The sequence below is a fragment of the Oryctolagus cuniculus genome, chromosome 5, assembly GCF_051225735.1.
Source record: "Oryctolagus cuniculus isolate XC-2025 breed Fujian yellow rabbit chromosome 5, ASM5122573v1, whole genome shotgun sequence".
Taxonomy (NCBI): Eukaryota; Metazoa; Chordata; class Mammalia; order Lagomorpha; family Leporidae; genus Oryctolagus; species Oryctolagus cuniculus.
Genome location: NC_142871.1, coordinates 125,619,566 through 125,629,053, shown reverse-complemented (window position 1 = coordinate 125,629,053; position 9,488 = coordinate 125,619,566). Strand labels below are relative to the sequence as shown.

At 46.2% G+C, this 9,488-nt stretch overlaps 1 protein-coding gene and 1 pseudogene across 1 annotated transcript in view; one reads left to right on the top strand and one right to left on the bottom strand.

The window, feature by feature from the left end:
• Window positions 1-834: 834 nt before the first annotated feature.
• CDC5L (cell division cycle 5 like) overlaps window positions 835-9,488 on the top strand; it is a 51,095-nt gene continuing 42,441 nt past the window's right edge. Inside the window, exons 1-3 of the mRNA XM_002714454.6 lie at window positions 835-1,013; window positions 4,527-4,630; window positions 5,971-6,132. Of these exons, the coding sequence (XP_002714500.1) occupies window positions 969-1,013; window positions 4,527-4,630; window positions 5,971-6,132 (311 nt within the window). The 5' untranslated portion in view covers window positions 835-968. The remainder of the gene's footprint in view (window positions 1,014-4,526; window positions 4,631-5,970; window positions 6,133-9,488) is intronic.
• LOC100341621 (F-actin-capping protein subunit alpha-1-like) lies at window positions 8,123-9,477 on the bottom strand (annotated as a pseudogene).

The window sequence follows — 9,488 nt, the reverse complement described above, 5'->3', positions numbered from 1 at the left end:
ACAACCCTTATCCAAGGTTAGGTTTTGGTTTGTCACAGCTAATCCTGCCCCTCCGATTGCTGAAGCGGGTATTGCTGGCTCCACTTTTCAGACGAGCACTCTGAGATTCAGCACGGGTATTACCCACGCTGACGAGAGAGCCAAGATTCCGGCCCAACTCGAGTCCGTCTCCCTTAATACCAGCGCCCATAATAGTCTTTGTTATTAATTCACACAGACTGAATGGCGATGGATGAAAGACGCTGAGGGGACATCGGTGGGTCTTCCGGGACAGCCGCTGCGCCCCTCCCCGGGGGCGGGTGGAGGCGCTGCCCTCCTTGGAATCGCAGCGGCGCTTTTTGGGAACAGTCGTCTGTCAGACCCTGCACTCCGCTGGGGACCTCACTTCTTAGCAGAACCCCACTGGGTGGGGGCTATTATTACTACTCTATATTACAGGTTGGGAAACTGAGCCGCAGATAAGCTGTTCTCTTCCTCCTGCGTACTCGACTAGCGAAACGCTCAATAAAGCGCTAGTTCGCGACGCTTTCTCCGGACCGGCTACTCTGCAAGGCCACACACAACCCGCCTGCACCCCCACCGCCGAGTGACGTCACGACGGCCAATCCCACCGCGACGCCGGGCTGGCAGCCGCTGCGCATGTCTCGCGAGAGCTATGGCTTCCTCCAGCCTGACTTGGACATGCGCGCGGCGCACGGCGCTTCGGCCACAGCAGTTTGATGGTTTTCTGTCAGTCTGTACACTAGAGCTTTGAGAAAGCACTTCTAACCTTTCAGCCTCCCGAGATATCGCGAGACTTGCTATTCTGCCACCGCCCCCCCCCGCCACCTCCTTGCGCCTGCGCAGATCTCTTCGAAGCAGAAGGTCGCGCTTGGAGGAAGTGGAGGCTTTGGGTCCCGTGACCGGAGCGCCGTTACTACTTTTCTGAAGCTCCTCTCGGCCGCTTGCCGAGACCACCTGTCGCCAAGATGCCTCGAATTATGATCAAGGGCGGCGTGTGGAGAAATACCGAGGTGAGTCTCTTTTCCCGCCGTCCGCTGCCCTCCGCCCCCTCCGGCAGCTTGTGCGCACGCGCGCGCGCGGGGGCCGGGGAGCGGACGAGGATGCCCTGTGGGGTCTGCGTGGGGCGGGCCGGGCCGCGCAGCGCCAGGGCCGACGACCCTCGGCGCCTCAGCGCTGTTCCCCGCCAGGGGTGACGGGAGCGCCCCAAGGACCGGCGGCTCGGCTCCGAGCTCACCGTCAGGCACTTGTTAGGCCCTTAGCGAACATTTGTTGAGTCGAGGCCGCGCCGCCCCGGCCCCCTTTCCCCGAGGTCCCCACTGGGTGGCAGGAGGGGTGGGACATCCAGGAGAGGTGATCTTCCGGGACGCTACCCCCCCTCAGCTCGCGGCTGTCTCTGGCACCCCAAAACTAAAGAACTTGGTGCAGCCACAACTTTGTTTCTTCGCTGACTTCTTGCAGAGAGGGGAAGCAGCTTGCATACCGAGTTCTCGGCGCCCGTTTCTGCCTGCATCCGTCGGTTTATCCGTCAGCCAGGCACAGCCTGTGCGCGCTCTCCCGACAGATGCCAAGGCCTGTCTCTCTCTTAGCTTCCCGTCTCTCCGCCTTGGCATGGCTTGAAGCCAGATAGGACAGACTGCTGCGGGTAGTGTCGTAGTGGATCGTGCCATCTGAGAGCCGGAGAGCAGTAGAAAGGGAGCAAGACAGAAATGAGATTTGAGTGCGTTTCGTGTCGAGTGCCCTGGATCGATCAGTTTCTGAGCACGGCTTATCTCGTGTCTTTTATTACCTCTGTGCCTCCTTGCGGTATCCTCGACCCGCTTGGCATCCTCCTGACCTGGTTCAGAAGCCCTTGGCGGCCAAATCTTCGCCTGTTCAGCCTGTGAGCGTTGGTAGCACCCCCCTGTGGGCCCACGGTGCCTGTCATCCACTTGTTGTCGGCTTGCTTTGACTTTTGCCAGTGTCACATCCTTGGGAGTGATGCTGGCAAGTTTCTCCATTTCTCCAAGCCTTAGATTCCTCATGTTTCTGTGGGGATTAAGTGAGCTGCCACATTTGGGACATTTGGAACAGTCGGGAACACAGTAGCCTTTCAGCCAGTGCTAGGCACCTCTTACCTCTCCAGACAGCACTGGGGGAGGGGAGGGGAACAGGTCCTGCTCTTCCTGGAGCACAGGAGAGTAACCAGCGTGAAGTAGTAGGTTGCTTGGCAGATGTTTGTGGAATGCATCTCGGCGGGTACGCGGGACGTAGCTGTGATCTAAGTATTAGAGGTGCAGCACCACGTGACAGATGAAGGCAGTGCAGTGCAAGTCCCCTCCCTTGTGCTGAGGGAACTAGGCTGTTTGAATGGAGAGGAGTTGACTTGTGAGGGAGAGACCCGTGAAAAAATCAAGTAGTAGCAGGATTCCTGTGCTACGGTCAAATCTGCTGACAGATTTCTACAGTTGGCTGTGGAACAGAGCCTGCAAGTGAAATGTCTCAAGTGCATTCACATCTGGCTCCATCGTCCTCCGCGCCAGTGGCTTGGCTTGCCAGGCTGCTCTGGGATTGGTACATTCCGTGTTTGGGTGGCAGCCCTGGTGAAATAGTATCTAGAGTCTGGGGGAGACTGGAGAGAGATGACTTGGGAGGGGTTGTGGAGAGAAATATTTGAATCTCAGGTTAGAACTGAGATATGGTCTAATCTGAGATGTGGATTCTTGGGTCGTGGTGGGGCGGATGGGGCTGGGGAGGAAAGGCCGTGCTTGAACTGGAGGCAGGAAGTGTGAATTGGAGAGTGGTTTCATCTGAGTCCCAACTTGCTTTTTGAGGCCTGGATGTGTCCTATTCGATTCTCTCCCCAAGTATACAAGACCTGGTGCAAGGCAAGTGTTCAGGAAGTGTTTTCTGAGTGAAGGTGTAAATGAATGAGCTGTGCCTGCTTGAAGAATGACAGCCACATATTGGAGAATACTTTTTGTTAATCTCTGTCCGAAAGTAGGGTTGCTCAGAGGTGGTTGTTCCCACACACAATTGGGTGTGTGTTTATAAGGAACAGTAAGATGTCCTAAGGAATTTCTTAATTTCTTGCATTTTGCTGGTTGCTTACTGTTTATCATTATGGTCAGTGAGGTTTTTTGTGTGTTTAAAAATTCTTATTTCTTAAGTACATTTGAAATATTTATTTTTTTAAAAGATTTATTTTTTATTTGTTTGAAAGAGCGATGGGGGTAGGGAGGTGGCAGGGAGAAGAGATCTTCCATTTGCTGGTTCACGCTAGGCCAGGAGCCAGGAACTCCATCTAGGTCTCCCATGTGGGTGGCAGGGGCCCAAGCACTGGGGCTGTCTTGCACTGCCTTCTGAGGCACATTTAGCAGGGTGCTGGATTAGAAGTGGAGCAGGTGGGACCTGAACTGATGCTCCAAGATACAAGATTCCAGCATTGCAAATAGAGGCTTAATCTGCTATACCACAATGCTGGCCACTTATGTCTGAAAAGTGGAGTGACAGAGATCTTCCATTCACTGGTTCATTCTTGAAATGATCATAACAGCCAGGGCTGGATCATGATGAAGCCAAGAGCTAAGAACTCCATCCAGATCTCCCACTTGGATGGCAGAGACCCAGGTACTTGAGCCTTCATCCACTGCTTTCCCAGGCTCATTAACAAGAAGCTGGATTGGAAGTGGAACAGCTGGAGATTTTTTTTAAAGGTTTTGTTTATTTGAGGGGTAGAGTTACAGACAGAGAAAAAGGTCTTCCATCTGCCGGCTCACTCTGCAAATAGCTGCAACAGCAGAGCTGAGCTGATTGATCCAAAGCCAGGAGCCAGGAGCTTCTTCTGGGTCTCCCATGCGGTTGGGGGGGGGCCCAAGCACTTGGGCTATCTTCCACTACTTTCCAAGGCCATAAGAGAGCTGGGTTGGAAGAGGAGCAGCTGGGACATGAACCGGTGCCAATATGGGATGCCAGCACTGCAGGCAAAGACTTAACCTACTATGCCACAGCACCGGCCCCACAGTAGGGGATTTAAACCATTACTCCAATATGGGATGATGTGTGGTATGCTGGCATCGTAAGTGGGGCCTTAACCTGGTGGGCCACAGCGGCAGTCTAAATTTATTACTACTTTTTACTTGAGAGACAAATTATGAGCTCCCATTCACTGATTGATTCCCCAGTTGCCCACACTGGCTTGGGCTGGGTGAGTGCCAGAGCCAGGAGATGAAAACACCATCCAGGTCTCCCATGTGATTGACAGGAACTCAGTTGCTTGAACCATCACCACTGCCTCCCGGGGTCTGTAGTGGCAAGAAAATGGAGTCAGGAGCCAGAGCTGGGAATTGAACTCAGGTGCTCAGATGTGGGGTGCATGCTAACTGCTAGGCTAAACACCTGCTGCTGTATTTTTTTTTTTAAACAAGTGTGTGTGTGTGTGTGTGTGTGTATGTCTCCCTATAGCAACCCTCTCAGAGCTAATTTAGATTTTGTCTTTCCTCCTTGAAATTTTTGATTGAATGTACTCTTTTTCTTTGGCTTTTTAGGATGAAATTCTGAAAGCAGCGGTAATGAAATATGGGAAAAACCAGTGGTCTAGAATTGCCTCACTGCTGCATAGAAAATCAGCAAAGCAGTGCAAAGCCAGATGGTATGTAACAAAGAATAAGTGGAAAACAAAATTACCTTAATTATGTGAGGAACATGTTCATTCTTTGGAACATATCAAAGAAAGCAGGCATTGTGATATAACAGAGTATGGAGTAAGAGATGAAAATCTGGATTTTAGACTGTCACTTGCTTCTTAGGTGATCTTAGGCATGCCATTTTTTTGTCCTCTGTTCCCTGTCCCTGTTTTCTCCCAATTAGGGATGATAATACTTGGCACTAACTGATGAAGTGTGAGGCCCCATCTAAATGAGTAAATGTATTTGAGAGTGCTTTGTGGAGCATAAAGATCTACTTTTAGAGACAGATGGGCCTCACTTATAAACAAATAGATTGTGTTCCAAAAATGTATAAAGTGGTTCTTTCAACTTCCTCCAAGAAATAAATAATAAAGAATGGTTAATTTTCAGGCAAGCTCATAGTAGTTGAGGTTCTTTATAGCAGAGTTGAAAGGGTGTATATTTACTACCATAAAATATAATATAAGCCAATACTACACCTATGGTGTCACATTTTAAATCAAAGGACATATTAAACTATTTACTAGTTGTGTTCTTGGTATCAGTCCCAACCCATCTGGTATTGTGATCATTCTTTGGGTTGTACAAGAGTGATCTAATTTTTCAGGATCTGGACAGAGGTAAAGATCAGAATGCAGGGCTTGAACTCCAAAGAGCAAGATGATTCTCACACTGAGGAAAGGCTTCTGATTTGTTTCTGTTAGTGACACAAAGCTCCTGGTCCACTGTTTGGCAGGATTTACATTATGTCTGCCAATCTCTCATCCAGCTAAGCAGACCATCTGGAAGATAGGTTGGATGGGGCTTTAAGAAAGATAAAGGATGCCATAATAGTTTTACCTAAATTTTAAAAATATCAGATGAAAGCATATGATGTTGAGAAACATCTAGCAAAGATCAGATGCTGAAAGAAGCAAGCCAAGGTGTTGTGAGAATCAAACCATGAAAAAGCACTGTGAAAATTAGAAGCACATAAAAAATATGAAGTGGTATTGTCTTACTCCCAGGTAACTTCAAAATCTCTAATAAAATAAAAATTGATAGTTGAGAAAGAAGGCACAAGATTATTTTCAGTCAAGTTCTTAAAGCATTACTAATCTTACATAATTAAAATATAGTAGAATGTAGTGAGATGGGCCTACTGAATAGTGTAAGTTTAACCAAACAGTATTCTGTTTTCACAAAGAGTAGCTGTAGTAAGTGAAGGATGAGAGCCTGTGTTTTTCAGACACTAGAAGGCAGTGTATTTAATGTATAAATTGGATATTTGTACTAGGTGAGTGATTAGATATCTTTTTAATAGGTATGAGTGGCTGGATCCAAGCATTAAGAAAACAGAATGGTCCAGAGAAGAAGAGGAAAAACTCTTGCACTTGGCTAAGTTGATGCCAACTCAGTGGAGAACCATTGCTCCAATCATCGGAAGAACGGCGGCCCAGTGTTTGGAACACTATGAATTTCTCCTGTAAGTGAATCTCCAGAAGTGATATGAAATATGTGTATGTACTGAATGAGGCTGAACAAATCTTTAGCATTGCCTGTCTTTAAACTTTTCATTACAGATGAAAAGACCAAAAATCTAAAGCATATATTCCAAATCTCATATGGTTGGTCAGAATTTTGTAGTCTATTTATACTTTTATTTTATTTTGTTTTTTTTTAAAGACAAAACAGGTGTATTTTTGTTGAACTACCTATACAGAAGATAGTGTGGTATGGATGGCTAGTAAGAATAGCTAAAAATACAAATATCTTTTGTTTGAAATAAAAAAAAATTTTTACACAGCTCACCAGGTCACTTGGAGACAGACTCCTGCTTGACTGTATTTCTGAGCAAAAACAACTCTGAAGAGCAAACACTTTTTTTTTTTAAAACATACATCTGGAGACAAGTAGGAAGACACTACTGAGTTTCTTAAAACATGGACATTTCCTTAAGGCCTGCTCCTAGAAGTGTAAACAATGCAAATGAATCCACCATTTCCAGTTGTCATATCATTTCTGTGTCACTTGCGTATTCTGAGATCACACATAAACCTGCCAATATACCTGGGAAGGGTTGTTGTATCATACTTAAATTTGCGTTCTTGGCAGACAGGACTGAGGAAAAATAATTTGAAACAAGTATTAAATCCTATTTAGAAGAAATCACTAGTATTCAGTTAAATAAAAGATTACAATGGAAAGATACTGCTTGACAGTTATCCTTTACACTTTGGTTCACTTTTTGTGTTTGTGATTCACATAGTTGATTTATTTGCTTATAGCACAATTCTGCAACAAAGTACAAAGTAATTATAATTTCTTTAACATCTGCAGTTTTCAAGTTTTATACTCTGTTATATCCACGGTAGGTCAGCAGTTCTTGAATTGAAAAAAAAAATGGGTAAAACTGTTCTAAACAGTCTGTAACTACAGTGGTACTAGGTGGAAAGGATCCAATGAGAGAAGGGAGAGAAGCAAACATGTTTGTGTGCAGGGAACATGGTTCAAGTCTTTGGATTTAAAAGCAAGTTCTGCAGAGAAGCTGGCTATAACGGAAGTTCCAGAAAACTTCCTTTGCTCCTCAAAAAGAGTCTGAAAAGCCCCAGTTAAAACTTTTGAACTACCATTATGGGATGTCATAAATGATCAGAGAGGTTAGGAAGAGAATGAATGTGTCTTCCATTTATTTATTTATTTATTTATTTATTTTTTGACAGGCAAGAGTGGACAGAGAGAGAGACAGAGGGAAAGGTCTTCCTTTGCCGTTGGTTCACCCTCCAATGGCCGCCGCGGCCGGCGCGCTGCGGCCGGTGCACCGCCCTGATCCGATGGCAGGAGCCAGGAGCCAGGTGCTTTTCCTGGTCTCCCATGGGGTGCAGGGCCCAAGCACCTGGGCCATCCTCCACTGCACTCCCTGGCCACAGCAGAGGGCTGGCCTGGAAGAGGGGCAACCGGGACAGAATCCGGCGCCCCGACCGGGACTAGAACCCGGTGTGCCGGCGCCGCAAGGCGGAGGATTAGCCTAGTGAGCCGCGGCGCCGGCCAGTGTCTTCCATTTAACTGTAGTTTGTAGCATAGCCTCTTTAGCTGTTGGTGGATCACCACCGAAGTACCAGAAGTGCTTTGAAGGACAGGGGTTAGAAAGTACTGAAGATATTATCTGTTACATCAGTAATGGGGCTTTGTGACTAAGAAAATTTTCTGAACAGTAAAATGATTTCAGGATAGATTTCTTTCTCCAACGTTAAATGTAAGGAAAAAAGATTTACGAGTAAATTCAGTGATCACAGAAAATTACAAGGTAGACAACACAAAAGAAATCAAGACAATGCTATAGTTTTCAACAGTACTTTAAAACCTGTTAGCTTTGAAAGCCCTAGCAAGATATCACTCTTGGTTATAAATCACTTATCATAAGACCACATGTTGAATCCTTTAGTTGCACATACTGAAGAATCTACAGTCAGCTTTTAAGCATTCTGCATTTCTTTGCTAATCTTGGCTGAGTATCTTGTTCCAGTCCATTTTGGTACAGGTAACTGAAAGTTACTGGTGTAAGGTTTGATAGTTTTCACTGATCAGTCTGATACTCGTTGTCTGTGTTCTTTATGTGTTTAATAAACTCGACAGTTTGGTCTTCATTTGACACAATTGCTGAATCTGGTACAGATTTATGACTAACCAGCTGAGCATTGCCATCTCCATAATAGTGAACCTGAATCTTGAGTACTCCAGCCGCTTGGGTTGTGGGTGGTGTGATGGTGAATTTCCACTCTGATCTCCAGCAACTGTTCTAGAGGTTTTTAGACTGAAACAGGTGGTTGTCAGTACATGCAGTGGTAGTCTGTTGCCCATCCATAGTTTTAGCATACACAGTACAGAAGCTGTTGGAAGAATGATCTCTTACGTAGGCTCTTAAAGCACTGTCACAGGGTTCTCTCCAAGACTTCAAACCTTTAGCTGCTTCCTCTGACTGGGGATCTCTTGCTTCTTTCTGTAAGTGATCAGACTTAAAGGAAATTTTGTTTCTTGGATTTAAAAATCTGCTATTACCCGGGTCATTGTTCTCTATAATTAAGACCTGATCTTCTTTGGTTGGGGCAGGCACTGCGGAGCACTAGGTTAATCCTGCGCCTGCGGCGCCGGCACCCCGGGTTCTAGTCCCGGTGGGGGCGCCAGATTCTGTCCTGGTTGCTCCTCTTCCAGTCCAGCTCTCTGCTGTGGCCTGGGATAGCAGTGGAGGATGGCCCAAGTGCTTGGGCCCTGCACCCCATGGGAGACCAGGAGAAGCACCTGGCTCCTGGCTTCAGATCGGCGTAGCTCTGGCCGTTGCGGCCATTTTGGGGGTGAACCAATGGAAGGAAGACCTTTCTGTCTCTTTCACTATAACTCTACCTGTCAAACTCTGTCTCATTGTCTATAACTCTACCTGTCAAATAAATAGAATCTTAAAAAAAAAAAAAAAAAAAAGACCTGATCTTCGGATCCTTCTGTCTTCACAGGCATGAACTGATCCATGTTATATTGGGCAAATGCATGTGCTGTCCCTTCCCCGAAGAGATTGTCATTATTAAGTAGTAGCCAGACATCATTGAATACTTTGTTAAATTTCCCTGGGGGTGCATGAGTTATGAATTTAGCAGCTATGTGTACCTTCTCCTCATCTGATACCCAGTCCTCAAAGTCTGCCATTTTGGGTTCCTCTGGCACGTTACATACTTGTTAAAATAATTAAAAAAAAAACTTTTATAAGTCCTATGTGTTCATAGAAAATCTGGGCAAATTAAATATTGAATGAAACATTTTGATTCTGGCGTTGCAGGTGGCTAATAGGGT